At 40.8% G+C, this 18,715-nt stretch overlaps 2 protein-coding genes across 2 annotated transcripts; both read right to left on the reverse strand.

The window, feature by feature from the left end:
• Positions 1-6,167: 6,167 nt before the first annotated feature.
• Positions 6,168-13,240, reverse strand: LOC124224744 (1-phosphatidylinositol 4,5-bisphosphate phosphodiesterase). Its single transcript, XM_046636946.2, has 20 exons — positions 12,888-13,240; positions 12,407-12,466; positions 12,140-12,280; positions 11,827-11,906; positions 11,624-11,759; positions 11,445-11,545; positions 11,200-11,366; positions 10,900-11,110; positions 10,561-10,819; positions 10,112-10,294; positions 9,138-9,309; positions 8,862-9,019; positions 8,536-8,739; positions 8,177-8,375; positions 7,878-8,048; positions 7,633-7,776; positions 7,216-7,393; positions 6,870-7,073; positions 6,556-6,802; positions 6,168-6,408 (listed from the first exon to the last, which is right to left on the reverse strand). The coding sequence occupies exons 1-20, from the start codon at positions 13,056-13,058 to the stop codon at positions 6,340-6,342; spliced, it is 3,255 nt and encodes a 1,084-aa protein (XP_046492902.1). The 5' UTR covers positions 13,059-13,240; the 3' UTR covers positions 6,168-6,339.
• A 1,385-nt stretch (positions 13,241-14,625) lies between these two features.
• AQP (aquaporin) lies at positions 14,626-18,195 on the reverse strand. The gene is made up of 5 exons (XM_046636971.2): positions 17,935-18,195; positions 16,989-17,176; positions 15,994-16,268; positions 15,777-15,915; positions 14,626-15,587 (listed from the first exon to the last, which is right to left on the reverse strand). The coding sequence occupies exons 2-5, from the start codon at positions 17,167-17,169 to the stop codon at positions 15,391-15,393; spliced, it is 792 nt and encodes a 263-aa protein (XP_046492927.1). The 5' UTR covers positions 17,170-17,176; positions 17,935-18,195; the 3' UTR covers positions 14,626-15,390.
• Between the last annotated feature and the right edge of the window lie 520 nt (positions 18,196-18,715).

Genomic DNA, 18,715 nt, shown 5'->3' on the forward strand with positions numbered 1-18,715 from the left:
TTTGTTGAAAAAAAAGAGCAGTTTTCCAAGTGAAGTGAGCTATTCGTTCATGATTCTTGTATTTTTTTATTTTTGTACTTTGGCTGAGTTAAAAAAAGCTCCGCGGTTATCCCGAAGACTAAGTAATTAAAAATCGTTCTCACAGGACTGTATAATCACGCGGTATTAAATAAAAAATACAACAGTACAGGTACTTTCGTCAACTTCTTGTTAGTACATCAGATTTATCACCTTCGTGCGAGATCCAAGCCCACGTACAAAAACTGCTTTCGGGAAACCTCGGTCGGACATTATTTCCTGAAAGCTACAGCGACAGCTCCTGTTCATTGGAATATACGATTACTTCACCGCCATTTTTCTGTTGCTCGTTCCTCCGTCGCGTGTCCATTGGGTGTCCTTGCGCAGGTTTATACATATAAACCCATCTTCCAGCCTTGCTTGGTTTTTACGAACAGAAGATGCTGTACAGGTACGAATATTTTAGGAATCGAGCCCAAAACCCTGTTAATTATACGTGACTCATCATCCGGTTGGCATTACTGATTACCTTCGATCCGTAGCTCAGTTTCGGCGAAAATCTAGCTTTTTTTGTGACGGGAAAGACGACAGTGAGTGGTTGCGAATCGATAGGGATCAAGATAAATCCCGTTCGCAAAGAACTGCGAGATTTGTCTCTGTACACACAACCGGATCCACTTCACTTCAGTTACTCCGTGCTGCGTAAAAGACAAAAAACAATGGAAAGCGCATTCTGGTGGAAAAATATACGCTCAACTCCAATAGAGAATTTAAATAGAGATACTTATACAGGGTGTTAATGTTGATTAAAAGTGTAAGGTAAGGAATCAGATGTGATCACTTTGGACTCAACATTTTATTCACAACAGCTGCAGACAACGGTACAAGGTTCTTTGAAAATGATAAGCTTTGAAAAAAAAACGACAAGCATTGAAAAATGTAACAAAACATTTTTTTGTAGTGTGGAATATGTAGAATTTCACGTCTTGAAACGGATCCTTCCCAGACGGTGTTCAAATAATCCACCACCTTTGACTTTTTCGAATTCTGTTTATAAGCATCGGAAATCGTTTTTTTATTTTCTTATCGCCAAGTTTATCGTTTTGTTGACTTCATACAAGAGCTTTGTACTGTTGTCCATGGCTGATTCTGAATAAAACGATTCGTCCAAAGTGATCACAGCTGATTTATTACACTACGAACAAGCGCGTGGTACAAAATCCTTCAAAGCCCTCCACAGCCATTAGAATGAGTTTCCGACCATGGGTATCTTACCTCAAAATGCTTGTCTTGGTAGCCCTGAAACACGCTAGAAATCTGATCAGAATTAACATTAACACTCTGTATAAGTTATAAACAGCATTTTTTTGGCGTACACGTTTTACCCCGTTTATCTAGCCAAGATTGAATTAACAAAAAGTAAACGCGGCCGAATATAATCTAGCTGAAACGATACACTGAATATTTCAGTTGTTTGCAGACGCAACAGTGTAAATTATTGATTTCTATTCGGAGAAATACCTACACCTGTCAGAGCAACGTTAAGGGCTTTTTACGAGCTTTTACGAGCTTTTACCTGGGCTACAATTTCACACCAGAGAATGGGGGAATTTATTGTCGTTTAGGAAAAGTAATTTAACCGTCCGAACACGAAGAATACATTTCGGTTATTTAATGAAAACGTGTGTAAAATGTGTCTACCTGAACTTCTGCGTCTGAATTGTGCGTTCGTCGCTTATTGTTATAATAATGTTGTCCGATTGGTGAGGTATAAGGTGCGTAGGAACGATAAAATGAATTTTGGGGAACCATGATTATTTGGGGGAATGTCATTTCTTGCTCTCAATCTGGCGGACGTTTCTGTAAACAGCTTAACCACCGCTTCAATCTCATCTTCGTCGGATGGAACTTTTTTGCTGTGAGAAAAACGAGGAGAAAATTATACAACCGGACAGAAGAGAACAAGCTGTAAAAAACATTACGTAAACCATCAATGCGCATGTCAGACTCAGGTTTTACATATTTTCCCAGGCTTCGCTTGTGCCCAGTTAAAATTGAAATAAATAACGAGTAAAAAATATGTTCTCATACAAATTCAGAAAAATAGAAGAGAGATCTGCTTCGTCCATGGGATTATACACAATCAAATCCGCAAATTACAACATTAAATCGAATAATAGCACTTGTAAAAAATAAATTTATTGTTCGTCCATCGTCGATAACGCGTTTTGATTCAACAGCCGCTCGCAGCGACAGGTGATTACTTTTTCGATCATTATTTTAATTAAGTATTTGGTAGACACGTCAGAAAGTGTGTGCGAGATATCGGGCTAGATTTGGTCACGTGAGGCTGGCCAGGATTGCCAGTACACGAAAATTCAAATCCGCATGTACGGAGCTGCTGAGACCAAGCGAGCCAAAAGACGATTAGTCGGTCACCAACCACCTATCCGAAAGGACCGCACCATTTCTTATATCTTACACACAAACTGATTATCCCGTTGCCGAGTAGTCTGGAGGACAGGAGATCTTCGTGAGCAAGAAGAAGAAACCTGGCTCACAAAGAAGACCCCGGGGTTCCCAGTAGCTCTGTGTTGTTTTGTTTTGTCCCTCTTATTATTTATACATATTTATTTCGTTCTTTTTTTTTGGTTCCGCTCTTTTTAATTCTCTTTTGTGACGCCTATTGGCTCATTTTATCTTTTATAACCTTAAGCCCGGCCGTTTTTTTTTGTCTTTAGATTTTAGTCATACATGGATCGGCCATTGTAAATTTATTCATTAATTGATTCTGTCCTTCTATTTTTTGTGCCTGCTATATCTTTTGTTACGACTATTAGCGTTCTTTTCGATTTTACAATCGGACACGCCCATGTTAGAAAGATAAGTTTACCTTTTTCTTGTTCTGTAGTGTATGTAGTTCAATAACAAATAAAACGAGGTGGCTATTTTAACTTTAGGTACGACCCGCTTACAATATTATAATTACGGATAGAAAATCATAAAGAATCATTACAAGTGTAAGGACTTTAAAAGCTTGGAGGGCGTGGATTCCTAAAAAAGTATGATAATAATTTCTCGCCATCGGTTAAATAACCGGTCAGATTTCATACCGATTTTTCAGAAACATGTACGCGAGGCATTCCACAAGGTGTCGATCAATATCGGAAAGTCACATTGCAGATCTGCTGAAATATATTATGTAATAGCTCCTGTCCAAAATAAGACCCCTAATTTTTTAACAATTTTTGTAACCAATTCCCTCCGATATGTGATTAAGTTTGCTATTTCAAAAACGATCGTTTCTAAGATCTAATAAAATCTAGTAAAATATGACAAAAAAAATTGAGCCCTGGCAAAAGATGGAGGCCTTATAACAACAAAGATCCGAGTTAATAATGATGTATCTCAAATAAATAATATACCTAATGCCTCATTCGATGGTACTCAAAAGTTTTGTTTTATATTACGAGATCACTATCAGAAAATATATTATGACCATGAAGATATCTACATATCTGCAAATTTAAAGTTTGGCAATTTATACCTTGTTACTGAACTTTTCTATTTCTTATCCGATTCCGTACAATTGGAGTTTTTCAATTCTATGGTCGTATAATAAGTATACGTATCGAGGTATGTATGGGTCATTCAAATATATTGAGGTGAGACGGAGGCGCATGCCAAAGAATTGAAGTCGTAGAATCGCGCTCTATATGTGTCGAAAGAAATAATGTTTAAATCTGGTTGTAGAGAATCGAAGAACGGACAAAAAAAATCCATGTACAATTATCTCCCATGGCCATAGTTTGAAAGCCACAAATTGCCAAACTTCAAAATTGCAGATAAGCAGGCATCTTCGTTGTCGTAAATGTAATACTTGAATTGTTTGAATTCGTATAATTTTTAAGAGGATATCGGATCTCCGTCAAGTACAGAAAATCGTATTTCACATTCTTACTTTCTTGGGTAATGAAATCTCTTCAAACTTCGGCAAATCATAGAGCTTACGATTGTGCTTGCGAGTTGGCTGAGAATAGTTTTCAAAATTCATGATAAAATACAAAAAATACTCAATGGATTCAGCTGCAATAGCGAGTCGTAACCTTAAATCGAGTAAAAACTAGCTACGAATACATCAGTGTTTCCGTCAATTTGCCAAAATATTATTAATCTACCCACAAGCACGACCGTAAGACCTATCATTTCCCAAAGTTTGAAGAGATTTCATTATCCAGAGAAAGCAAAAATTGTAAAATACGATTTACCGTATTTGACTGAGGTCCAACATCCTCTCCACCTCTACTGTCATAAAATCTCCGTCTTCGACTAGGGTTCAAAAATTTTCTTACATTTCACGTAAACAACATTCTTCTGCATTATTGGATTTTAAAAAACTGGAGCTCCTAAAATAGCAAATTCAATTATCCCTCAGATTCGATTGGCTGAGAAAATTGCTAAAGAATCAGGGTTTCGTTTGTCGGCGATGGATTTTTCATAAATAATTTTGCAGAATATTTGAAACACGACATTCCTACGTTTATCGTCTCGAACGATATGCACTCACAACGAGAATTGAATATCGCCGTATTTTCACCGAGTCTTATTCCACTATTATTCAGCCGTCCCCAGAAACGGTCTCCATTCGACTCCGTTCATTCTGTAATTCTAACGGACTTTGCCAATCAAACGGAAATGTCGTGCCAGAATCAACGGGTGGTAAAAATCGGACAATAAAACACGCGCCGCACATACTTTCACCTGAGAACTTCTTTCCGATCAATCTTGGACCCATCTCTCGCCTCCGCCCATCCAATCTTATTTCATTCCGTTGTCACTTATTGTTAGCCCAGCGTAGGAAACTGCTAGGTATTTTCTTTCCCAGACAAGGCTGAAGGCGCACCCTTACTGTTATTGTTATCACGTAAATACGCAAGTATTTCCGACCAGCTCCGGGTTACGGAGTTACTATTTTTACTGACTGAAATAATGAATACAGTCTGACAGGGTAAATACCCCCGGGTTTTTTCCCCGGGGTAAATAAACCCCTCGGAATTATGTACAAATAACGCGACATTCACGACGAAGCTTAAGCTTGGAAACCTGGAGCTTTGACTCTCGAGGTTTTTCGGCAGGAATTTAAGAAATATATTCATATTTTTGTCCTACAGACATCCGACCATCATTTCACTTCAGCGAAGTCATTATGATAATTCAATGAAGATGTGCCCGTGTTTTTCTCTGTTTTTCGAGAACGGAAATAGTCTCATTTCCAAACAATGATGGGGGAGAGGAGAAAAAACTTGGAGGGATCTTTCCGAGAGTAATCCGAGGCTTGGAGAAGGACGCGTCTTTACCTCACGTTTACATGCGGTGGGCGAGCACAAATGTTACGTCCCTTCTATGTACGTATGATACGATACACCTGTCACTCAAATTAAGCTCTGCTGTTGTGCTACGCATCGGTTTCATAGACGCTACCGCAGACATTGCTTGCTTGGAATCATTAATGAACCCGTCGATTCACACGACCCGGTATAATTTGTGTGCGTGAGGAGAATTCCCGGTGAATGGCAGGATAATCAATTTACAAGCTTCTTACATCAGCGTTTGGTATTGATTTTTTTGTTTTTTTTTCTTTTATTTTCCTTTGTAATAAAGAACTCTTTGGAGATCGCCAGAGCTTCGTAACAACGAAAATTCAACTGGTACATAAAATGATATTTATAACGATTACGAGCGAATTATACAAAGAATTTGAGTCAAATTTCGGTGCGTGTGTGTCACGTATCAGGTTGACGCAAATAGCGCGAATTTTCACCCCCTTGTCTCAAGTAGAATCCTCTCCGTCTGACTGACGTCACCTGGCAACCATGCTCGGTGAAATTGAAAGTCACCCGCGATTCTCACGTGACTGTATTACCTGCCCGTCGTAATCTGACACTCGAAAATCTGTGTGTTTTCCAGAAGTAAGCCATTTCAATTTCATACACTCGATTACACTTGCGCCAGTGCATATTATATGCGGGCAATGACGAAAGAAGCGGCTTTTCTCAAATCTTCTACCTCGACTTGTAAAGAAATTTACATTGCGGTCTTCTTTGGTTCGCGTTAGGAAAAAAGAATAATTTGGTATCATAATGGAAAAGTGATCGTTCAAACTTCTTTATTTTCCTTATGTACAACTCTGCGATACATCTCTACTGCGATTCTCAATTGAAATAATTAACGTTAAGGTGTGTTGTATAATTTTTCACCAATAGCTCAATTTCTATCAGCATCTGAAATTTAAATACAATACAATACGTTTCCGCAGTTTATCTACACGTAAAATTCCGTCTTGGATGACACGTCGAACTCGATTTGTTCGTTCTTGTACAACTCGACGGTCTGAAATATAATAAGAAAACACCTGTTTAAAAAGAAAATTCAAGGGGAGGAAACAAATTGGAGAAGAGAGCGACAATATGCCTGATTGTGGTCTGATAACGAGATTTCAAAAGTATTTCAGGACTTTTGAGCCGAGATGCTACTTACCAAATCAATGTCTTTGTCCAATTCAGTGACTTGTTTTTCATGGGTAACTTTCAGCTTTTCTTTTTCTCGCCCTTGCTTAATCTGCACGGTTTTCCTTTCCTCCATAAACTTTTTCGTATTGTTCTGCTTCTTTTCTCTCAGTCGTCTGTCCTTGTCTCCTTTAGTCTTCAGCGCTTTGTCGTTCATCACTTCTTTCATTGTTTCTACCGAGACTTTCGCCTGATTTGCATTCATCTCTTTGATGTCTCTGCATTTGAGTGAACGTGAATCATATCCGTCTCCAGATAAAATCAACAAATATAAGGGATACTTACTTGTCCTGTTTGACTTGGAGCTGTTTGTTCTGCGTTGCTTGTACAACTTCGATTAGTTTCTTCAATTCTTCGCGTGAATTCTGGGCGTGAGTCTTGAGAAGTTCCCATTCCTCTTTTCTCTGTCTTTCCACCATCGCTGACCACTGAGCGGTCTGCTCGTTGACAACTTTCTTCACGTTAGCATCTTGGGTCAGAGCCGCCTTGCTAAAAATTAATCGATCGATCAGGCTGCAGGGAAAAATTATCGGGATGAAAATTTCCGTCGCGACGTTTACAACAACGGACCTAACGTGTTAAAATATTGATAACAACGGAATGCGGTCATTGTCCTATATCAATCACTCACTCCTTGCCCTTAACCAGCTTCTCAATAGCACTGCAATGATTTTTTTGCATCGTCTGTCTCTCCTTCAAGTGTTTCTTCCGCATCGTATCCAATTCCTTTTGCTGCTTCTTTCCGGTCTTCGAGAATCCTTTCTCGTGCTTCAACGACTCCATAGTAATTGGATCGAGTTTGAACTCCACTGTGGATAATAATTATTAGAGTTTCCTTGAAACCGGCCATCCGCACTCCGTAAAGAAAGGGACCGAATTCAGTGGACATTGAGTAAATTTAGGATTACACTTCAGCAATTTCAAACCAAATATACTCCCTCGCTAAAACACACTGAGTGAACTTTTTGCCAGAAATGAATTTGTATAACCAGAGGCGAACATTGAGACGTTACCAACATTGTAAGGGAGAAAACAAAACGGAACAAACCCTTTTTTGCCTCTTCCTCTTTCTTCTTCTTTTCCGCCTCCGCTTTTGAGTCAGACTGCTCGATACCCAACCCCTTCATCGCCTCATCCCGCTTCTCCGCGCCCTTGTTGAAAGCTCCGGGGTCCGACAGAGCTGCCATAAAATCTAAACACACGAAGGATTCAATTAGTGCGAGTAGCTTGTTAAATCATACGGTCGAATAGCAGCGAACAATGTGTAATTAAATAAATACAACCGGAACTCACCCTCGAACCCATCAGGTACGTAGATTTTGAGCTCGATGTTGATGAAGAGCATGGGCAACGCCATTGGGAAGTTGGCTTCAGTCTTCAGTGAAATATGTCTGTAGCCAGCTTGAAGACCGTCAAGTGGTAGGATCCTCTGCCCGAGTAACTTTCCACTTTCCTCGTATACCCCTGCAAGTTGCAAAACAATTTACATGCCAGACTAGACTATCCATAGGAAATTGGAAAGATATCGAATTGCGAGAAGTTAACATGGTTCATCAATGTTCACAGCGATCGACGAGAGCTTAGTAACCAACCAATTCTCAGCACCGCTAAGTCGGGGAGAACAACTTTCCTAAAGAGGAACGGCTCTTCGTTGTACACCGGGTTCAATCCGTTCGCCGGTACCATCCTGGTCCTGAATTCCTTCCTGATAGTATCGGCTGGCAAACCGTACATATCCACCTCTACGTAAGTGCCTACCTTCTTGTCGGATAAGAACTGTCCGGCAATCACCTGTTGACGGAGATCAAAGTATTTCAATGTCACTTTGGGTTAAAACGTGCCGGATAAAAGACCTTCCAACATTTGAAAACCGCTTTTGCTGTGATTGCAGTAGGATAAAGACTAAACCGGGGTTCTTATGTTTCAGACAGGCGCTTCGTTGAATACACACTTGCACGGCGCACTGAGCGGTGATAACGCCGTCCACACCCTCAGCAAAGGGATCAAAACTCCTGTCTGGTCTCCGCATGAAGTCCGGCTTCAAAAGGTATCCCGTAGTTCCATTGTACTCGAACTTTCCCTGGTTCAACTGCATCGGTAAGTCGGGTGTTTGAAAATTCAAAGCTACCATTTGGCATCCAGCATTCCAAAAGACCTGTAACAACCAACTTTCTTCATCTCCTCCCAACGTCCGTGTCAATTGATATAAGACAGACTGCAGAACAAAGTACATCTTCGGTGCATCAAAGAAAGAAAAATATCAGGCCAAATTTGTACCTGCGGCATGTAATTGGACGAGTCTGCTCTCGTTCCCTTTGGATAAATTCGACTCATCTGCCTTTTGTTGTAATTAACAAACTCCACGGACGAAGTCTTGAGGTAATTAAGAGCGGCGGTCTCGGAAAATGAGGACATGTTGTGGTGGATGTTTTTCTCTGAAATCAATTATCAGCCTCAGTTGTTCAAGAAAATTCGTACGAGCGTAAGCGGCGTCAATCAATATCACGGAATGGGACACCAATCGTATTCTGAGAAACTGTCCGCCTGACTCACTCTCTGCCGTTTCAAAGCTCTGAAATTTGATGGGTTGAGCGTAGTTGATCATCGAAGAAAGCCAGGGATGGCAGGCCATTGTACTTCCGCTGTATTGAATCGGAGGAGCTTCCCCTTCAGCGCCTCCCTCTCCCGGGGGACCAGCGGCTGCGGGATCCGCGGGAACTTCCTCCTGGAACAGGATAATATCAGAATATCAAAGGCTATTATCTCGGAGAGAAGATCAATGGCGGTGTCAGTTTGGTACAGTAAAATTGTTTGGAAGTCAATCATCCTTAGCGCGGCGAAGTGAAGTTATTCCAACGTTCACCAGGCACCTGGACCTGAACATTTTTTTCACACATCTGCTGTGAATTCTCTTACTGGTACCCGTACGCATGAAGGTACTACCAAAGCGATTTATTTTCAACCTCCCGAGGCGGATACCGCTTGTAAAAACAACTGCCAACGTTCTCGTGGAAAAAGGAAAACACACGTCACTGTGAAAACGACACGGAATTAGTGAAGTGAAATTGTTTATCAGGTTAAGCCAACTTTCGAGTAAGCAAAGTGATCGTCGGCTTATTAAAGGGGCCGAAAGGTTACGTAGAGTGTAATAACGAGACTGGCAACTTGAAGAAGATAGCAAAACCATATTCAAAGAAGGTTTATTCCGCTAACCTTGCGTTACATCTAAAATTAAAATGTGCAAGCTTTTGCAAAGAACCTATTTTTGGTATTTCACACGATAAACGAGGTGTCTTCGTAGTAGCTTCACGTTTCAGCGCTACATACACAAGTGCACGTCGACTGCAAAATTCACCGAATCGCAGCGACAATGCATGTGCAAACGGACATTAAACCAGGATCGCGATATAAATTAACATCTGCTTTTTGCGATGAAAATATTCTGCTCCGTGACGAAAAAAGAGCACTGAAGGCGAACATTTCACCTCAACCACTACAGAATTGTGTTCAATGTCGACTAGGTATACCTTCGGTGGCTCAGCTACGGCTGGAGCACTCGCGTCCTCCACGACTTCGTCCTTAGCCTCGAATTGCCCGGACCGGAATAATTCGAGCTCGACTTTTTCAACTTCCGGTTTTAAGCGCTTATTTTTTATGAGAATCTTCCGCTTCAAAGCGCACGGGGGTGGAAGCGGAGAACCGGGTTCCAGCTGAAATAGATTTGAATTGCCATGTGTATAATTGGCTCTTTTCACAGGAAAACCTTGTGCCTTGACAAATTAGTGAGTAGATAATATTTATTCATCGCTTTATAAGTACGAGATCAAAGCGCGATATCAAGAAGCAAGGCCGTGGCAATTTTCCCCAAGTTATGTACCCGGCATTCATCAAAAATACTACCTCCTTACCAAACCATTTCAGAATTGACAAGCTCACTGAGCAGTTTGAGGAGACTCGTAAACTCGGTATATCTTACAGGATAATCCTTCAGCGGTTCCTTCAGCAACAAGTCCCCGAGTATTTCGTCACAGTATTTTGCCAATTTGTATTGCTGCTTCAGACAACAGTGGTTCTCGAAACTGAGTATTATGGGATAATCAGAAGTCACAAAGGCCGTGTCTCTCAGAGCATAAATCACGTCCTTAAAGAGGATGTCTGTGCACATGGCCTTGCCGTGAGTAATGATGGGCTCCTCGTCCTCACCCTTGCCGTCCCAGCAGTCCAGCTCGACACATCTGCACGTGAAGGAAAATTCAAAACGTGAACCACCCATGGTTATACAGGATGGTTCAAAAGCGGCTACATCGTTATTTACCTGCAGCCAGCCAAAAGCACTTGACGGTACATCTCCACAGTGCTTTTTCCACCGATTTGACGTCCGCTCAGGTAAGTGTTGTGGCTTGAATTGATGTAGTAATGAGAAAGCGGCTGATCCATTTCCATCCATTCTTCCAGCTTGTCCAGAAACACCGGCGCGTTCTCGTCGGACATGAGATAGCGGATGAAGCCATCTTTAGTCAACTTTTCTGAAGAATAAAGGTAAGATTGTACGTACGATTGAAAGCTCTCGCGTTTTGTCTGCAAAGTTCCGTTATTAATACAAGGGACAACCTACTCTCCGATTTCGCTTTATCGTCTTGCTCATAGTCGTTGATTATCTCTATGCATCGCTTATCGTCGTATAATGGATAGAGAATTTCATTGAGTCTTGGGTCCCTTTGCTTCTCGTTCATAAAGTTAATTAACTGCTCTAGATTGATGGTTTCCGCTTTTCCCTTGGTGCTGATGACAATTATGTTACAGGATCCTTACGCACTTCGTAATAACTTGACCTCATTGCAAATACAATTCGATACTCACATCGACTGAAAGAGTTCCTCGATGTCATTTCGCGGACAAATTTTGTGATACAGGGCGTAGAATTTATCAAATGTGAAAGCTTCCGGCTCGATCTTGTCGCTCTGTAACAAATTGCGTTAGGTGTAAGTATATTAATAGTTATCGTGCGGACTGAGGAGACTAACAATAAGAGTACTTACCTTTCCACTCGGTAATCCCAGATCAGCCAACGCTTGGTAAACCAGTTTTTCAGTTTTCCCCGAGGCGAAGGTTTTCGAAATAACTTTAACGGGCACCTTTCCCTTCGGATCAACAGAAAAACTCATTCTTTTCCAACTGTAACGATAATTAACCGGGCTTTTATCCTTGAAGGCGGTATTATAACAAGGTGATTACCACTTACTGCTTCATCAACTGCGTTCTGGGACAGACGTTGCTGGCCTTCGTATTATGCGTGATTAACCGCAGCCCACTTTGCCAGTCCTGGTAACGATAAAGGTGGATAAAACAAATTTTTTATTCTTCGATTCACTGATCAAGTGCCTTTACGCAGGGAGGCGAATTCTTTGATGGAAATATTTTCAGTTTGACCCCATTGGCTTATACCCTCATATAACGTGGATACAGTATCGCCGATCTTCAAGGTTTCGAGATTGAGGGGACAAGAGTTCCATGGGGGGAGGTAACACGTGTGTTCTAAGATGTTTTGAAAATACCTTGGCCGTTTGTGCGTCTGGACAAACTACGTGCTGATAGTGAATATTCGTGTAATCCGTTCCCGAACATATCGTTAAACTCTTCTCGTCGAGTTGTTCTGCAGTACCGTGTTTGCCGAGTTTGTTGCACAGTTTGGGATCCTTGAAAAAATTTGCAAAATCTTGAACGGTGTTCTATACCAAATATTTCCAGACCCGCAGAACGATGAAAATATTTGGGAGAATCCTCCCGAGGCCGTCCGGCATCCGGAACCTCGAATAGCTTACCTTGGGCGTCCCTCCGTACCTTATGTCACTCACTTGGGCCAACTCAATAACGTCACCGTCCTGAAAATATCCCAACGTCAGTCGGTTTATGGAATCTTCGAATTCTGTTTGCCTTGTACATCATCCCAATTCCATCGGAGGTCTCAAATTCCATGGCTTTGACAAATGCCCCCTTCTTTTCGCAGAGCGAAAGTCACGGGAAACGCAGGAGTAGCACTTAACGAGGTATGTCATCGGTGACGCATATAAGAAACTACCTCAACGCTTGCCACAAAGGAAACTACGAGAAAGGCAGTTTCTTTGAACGATGGGAATTCAAACAGATGCTACTTGATCTCGGATAGAAACGTCGAAAACAGTAAGTTTTTTCTTTTTTTTTTTTTGTGAAATTGATAAGCGAACTGTTGTACGAGGTTGGGCGATAACGAATCGAAGGTGAAATAGATAATTAGAATCCGAAGATGAACTCTTAATCGAATACCTTCCCATCGCTTTTCCAGTAAATGAAGAAGCCGTATTCGTCAACTTTGAACACACAATCGGGCTCGTATTCAGTGTTCTCCTTGTCCTCGAACCATCTGTCGAAAGTTGACCCATTTCTGAGGAGCTCGGGAACTTCGATTTGCCAATTAAACTCAAACTTTTTCGTCATTATCTCTTTCGCGTCGGGTTGAAATCTGTATCTTTCGATCGACCGAATGCAAACGAAATCAAGGACTTACGGGGAAATACGCTTAACGCGTATTTCGGATCTGAACTAATTCCGAAACTGAATAATGCCGGGACAGAAATGCGCGAATGACATTATGGTGAAAACTCTCTTTGTTGCCTGCACCCGTCGAACTACCTCGGATTTTCACATAATGCAATTAGCCTAATCGAATTCCCCGGTTTAAACTAGATTCTAGAGAGCAACGCGCGGGTTTTCCTCCCACTCCTTCCCTTTCCGGCTTCAGGGGTAACGTGTGGCGACGCGCGATAAGTTTTATCTACTACAAGAGCCCAAATACACCTTCTAAAGTTGCAAAAACAGCCTTACATACGTTTCCTTCGCATTGTTTCCGAACCTGCGCCAACCTAAAGCCAAGTGATACCTCGAAAGGGAAATGGGAGAGGGAAACCTTAAGTCGTCGTAATTGATTGGCTGAGCAGTCGGTTCAACTCTAAACTCGGCAATTGGGATCGCCCTTTTCAATTTTACTCTGTATCTGATGTTTGTTTATGTCGTATTCAATCGAAAATAGCGATACGATATTTAAAATTAAAATACCCTGACACCTACCTCGGTAATAAGAACACGAGAATATAAGTTCAGAACTAAATTTACCTCCCCTTAATTCCCCTATATCCGGCAGTAAACTCAGAAACAATTAAGCCATCGCGTTTAATTATACATATTTCAATTATAAACACCTGTGAGTATTCAAATTATTTTAAGTTTAGTCCGAATTGGATGTTTCCAAAAGTAGGAGTACACGTTTGAATTTTGTCGGCGGAGTAGCTCATGGGAGCAAAAAGCTAAGCCAACTTTCAGTCGTCCTTATAGTAGCTCATTAAAGAATACAAATTGAAAAGTTTCTCAATTGTTTAAAATTCAGTTCCCTGTAGGTAGTACAGCTGTGGTTCCCCGTCAACTTTTCGTAAGTAAATTTCCGCGAAGATTAGCCTGCAGCACCGAGTTTAGAGATCCTGTTTCAGTTTGCGAGCGTAATGAATAAATCTTGGCATCGCATAGTCATTAATCAATTCCAAATTTAGATCCAATTGCGCCAGATACTGCTCGGTGACCACTAATGTACCTAGCTGCAGCCGTCTGACAAATTACAATGCAATCCAGTTAGTCATTTGACGTGCTGCATGGAGACAAACGAATTTCGGGGAATTCCTTGATAATAAAACAACCTTTTTTTTTTCTTTCTTTTCCAATATGACCTCAGTTACATTCTTGAACTTACAGACGATGAGAAATTACGAAGTCTGCACTCAAGTAGGTCTCCAGCAGACAGTCCTCGAAAGTAATCACCGTGAAGGTACACTGCTAGAGAGTAATAAAATGTTCGTAACACTTTTACGCGGAATATTGCAAAGCCAAAAAAAGTATGAATCGTTACGGCGCTGGACAATTATAATTAAAACGCCAAAGAATAGCTTTTACAAATATTGATGAGGCATTAATCAGAAGTTTTTTTTATCAATATCGTGAGGGAACAATAACGTAATAATGGTGTAAAGCATTTATTGTACTGATGCAACCGTAAAAGTAGTCGAATGCCTGTACAAAACTTATTGGTTACTGTCGGAGTTTTATTAAGTGTTCGTCTGTAACCTATTCATATCAATCGCGCGTGAAAGACGGATACCCGTCATATCTTTGAATCATAAATCATAATACACTTAGGATGCAAGGCACTCGTAATGGACTGTCACTCATTGTCAGTACATATAAGAAGCTGCGAAACTATAGATAGAATGCCTTTCGAAATATAACTCCGGAATTTCTTGCAAATATGCAATTAATACCTGTATTTCATAAATGGGCGCTATTGGATACCAGCTATAATCATCAAAACTAACATAACTAATACGGATAAATTATTTTTAATTGAAAGATTGTGCCAGGTACGTCTTACCTTCGGTTAGTAAAACAGATATCACTCTCGCTCTTGAATTATTGGCTAGTAGAAGCGCCTAAGCATCGGCAACGGTCATACACAATTTTATACAACTTCGATTTTCGACATTTTTTGAGCCTGATTATCTTATCAATGTAAAAAACATTTTCCCTGCCGTTTTTTCTATTACCGCTTTGCGTCGTAAATTATTTGATCTATCGAGCTTCATCGACATCTAAAGAAAAAAAAATGTAATGATAAATTTTCTATTTCATTGAATATAGGTGAAAATTGAAATTCAACTAAATCCAATTGATCGACAGCTGTGCCCAACGTAGCACAATTATTAATTACTCCAAAATTTCCCAGGTATCATAACATTTTCTCTTTTTGCTGCTCAACGAAGTTCTGAATTACTGACAACTTGTAGACAGCGATGGAAGCAACAGATCCAGCACATGCTCCGACCCAGTAAACGATCACATGTTCCATGAAGGATGTGCCCAAACAGCCGTATTTCAACGAGGTTGCGAGAGCCGGATTGAAGTAGCCTCCGGAGTAATTAAAGGCTGAAAAATTCATTTGAAGCATTCAGTAATCTAGGAAACTTCATTCGTGAAAAATTTGCGACGCGCACGATGTATCGCAAACTTCTCGTCAATCCATTACCAGTTATCTCTGTTCTCCATTTTTCACATACAAGCAATATAATCTGTACGCATGCAAAGTGCACAACTTGTTAGACGACACCGACTCACCGGCCACAACCAGCGAAGTCCCGATAAAGGAATCGATGATAGTGCTGAACCTTGGATTCAGTTCACCCAGACCGCGGGAAACGACGCGGTAAATGCACGTTGCAACGCACTCAACAAACGCCCCGTAAATTACGGGTACCTGTAAAAGAATCGGTGTTACTATGCAGAAATGTTTTTATCGGTTGTCTGGCAATAGCGGAGTGAAAACACTGCGTACCTGCAAATCCGTTGTGCAATCTTCGAAAGCCTTATCCTTGTGCGTCGGAACGATTTCCAGGGCCCAGAGCAGCTGAATGTACCTAAAGACGACCAATCCACCAACAAGCTCAGCCCATATCAGGAGGAAAGCTACTCGCAAACTTTTCTTCCCTTCGATGACTTCCTCGATGTGAGTATAAGGACAAGCCGAGGCGTCGCCCCAGTTCATCGACCACCAGATCGTCAGAAGGAACAAGTAAATCGCGTACACTGACACCCCCCAGTTTTCGGCCACTGTATGTTCGATAAGAAATACCTCCGTATAATTTATAAGTATGGGAAACACGGGACACGTCAAAAAATACGATTACTGAACGGGAAGCGGGTTAACAGGAAGGCGCGATTTTTCACCAACAAATACGTAACATTGTAATCTTCGTCCATCACCACCTTCATTTGAATATAGAGGGGCACGTCGAAAATAAGTAGAATCGTTGCAAGCTCCAAATGCTAATGACAACTGTTTAGCATGCATCGTCTGTCGTTGGCCGTGACAAAAGTTACCCGTCTTCACAAAAAACGAAAAATTTTCCGGAATACTAATTCACGCGAATCTCATCCATTTCTTAGAACAATGTTTTTCCAGGCCTGATATTCTGCAATAATTGATGCTTCGAGAAACGACTTGTTTACGACTTCAGAGGACAAAAACATCGAAGTGAAATATCGAAGATCATTAAAATCTGAGGCTTGGTACCGTTCAATTAATCAGAAACGGAGAATTATGCGACGCATCAATCCAATCCGTTTCATTGAACGACCACGCGATCCACAAGGTCTCTGTTAAACATGACCGACAAATTCCCAGCTGTGTCAAGATGAATTACCGAATTATGCCACTGTGCATACACGTCACGTGCCGAATTACTTACGGGAACGCGATGGAAATTGGACCGGATACGCAGTCGAAACTGCAGTCAGGATACCAGGCATTAGCAGCTACGCATGGCTTACCGATAATAAGCTCGAAGCACGCTCCGCAAAGTTCAGCCGTCGCAATTCCTTCCAGAAACAAAGACTTGACGAGGGGTTCCTTCACGTAGTATTCGACGTATCTTCTCCCCCAATATGCTATCAGGCTTGTAACAACGATGTAAAGGGTCGATATCGCCAACGCTAGTGATGCGACTTCCATTTTTTAACTGAAATTTCAATTCAATTCGAATGAAATTTGTTCACTGAATTCTTTTTATGCCTATGAAACTATGAGTTTGACAATCGCCACACCTTACAATCTAGAACTTCACCTAATCGTCGTTTGACTTGTGGATTCACTGATTACTGTATGCTAAAACACGACGTGCAATAAGACTGATGTACGCGTCAAATATTTCAATTGAATACTTCACCGTTAACCAAAGCACTTCTCGTACCAATTCGATGGCAAGCAATGACACGTATTCAATTACTACGTATTGAAATGAAATTAACTAGTAACGGAGAATAATTCGTTAAATAATACATCTTTGGTACGATTTCAACTGTGCTTATGAAATATTACTTTATGGATACATATTTAAAAGTACATTCATTCGACATATGTGGAAGTATGCGAAGGTAAACATGCCCTTGTATATTGAACTAACATGTCATACACATATCGAATATCTGAAACATTTTGTACATACATTGAACATTTGTTTTGTACGTTCGGTAAAATATTGACTGTTGTATGGATTATCACTTCACAATGCTCTGAAGATATTACGTAAAACCTGAAGTATATTCAAAATCTACGGTACATTTAGACTTTTCCATAAACGAACTACATCGCACATGCAAGTATTCGAAGCGTGCCACTGCATATTTGTGCACGTTGTTTTCATGGCCTTATTTGCAGCCGTTGTAGTTAATAAACGGTCACTGCTATAATATTATATTCGTTGCACGTCAGACTTACCGCAGAACGAGATCAGCTGTTGTATGTTTATTCAAACGATGCGCGAAGGTTCGTAAAAATGTGTTCGTCGTCTAGTAATCGCCGCTCACTGCACCGCTGAATTCCAATTGTAATTGGCAGTCTTAGTACATCGGAACATTCGGCTTCCTTTCAATTTTATCGAGGAAAACTGTGTCGCCGAATTTATCGAATAACATATCTAACAAGTTCTTTGGACCGCTTGGAATAGAGCAGCGCTTGAACACTATTTAAAACTAGCAAATATATACCTTGAAGCTTTAAATAGTTTTCCTCGTCTCACCCAACGTGAGGAAGTTGTGCAGATGCGTGTGTATCTCTGCATGACCCAACACACACTGTTTTTGATCGTCGATTTAAATTTGAATGCACCAGTTCTAATTGTCCCGGATAATTTCACGGCTGCACTCTTATCCGATGCCATTGAACTCGCGCGAGATTTGCGGCGATTCGAATTTATTTAAAAATTACTGCAGGTCAAGTTTGACTCCAACAGAGCCTCCTCGTAAACATTTACATTACATGATAACGCGCGGTACAAACCGGAGTGATTGAACTCATGTAGTAAGTGATTGAACGAGCTCATAGTTTCATTGGCCAGAGTATTATCTACACGTGTGTAGAATTAAGTGTAGACGTCGTGAGGAGAGAATACTAAAGATTATCATCAGCCAGATACAGACGCATATAATAACGCACTTGTAATGCGTCAGCGGTGAGGTTTAGAATAAATCCGCTGATCTTGGGCATAGTTAATTCGTTT

Source organism: Neodiprion pinetum, chromosome 1, assembly GCF_021155775.2.
Source record: "Neodiprion pinetum isolate iyNeoPine1 chromosome 1, iyNeoPine1.2, whole genome shotgun sequence".
Classification (NCBI taxonomy): Eukaryota; Metazoa; Arthropoda; class Insecta; order Hymenoptera; family Diprionidae; genus Neodiprion; species Neodiprion pinetum.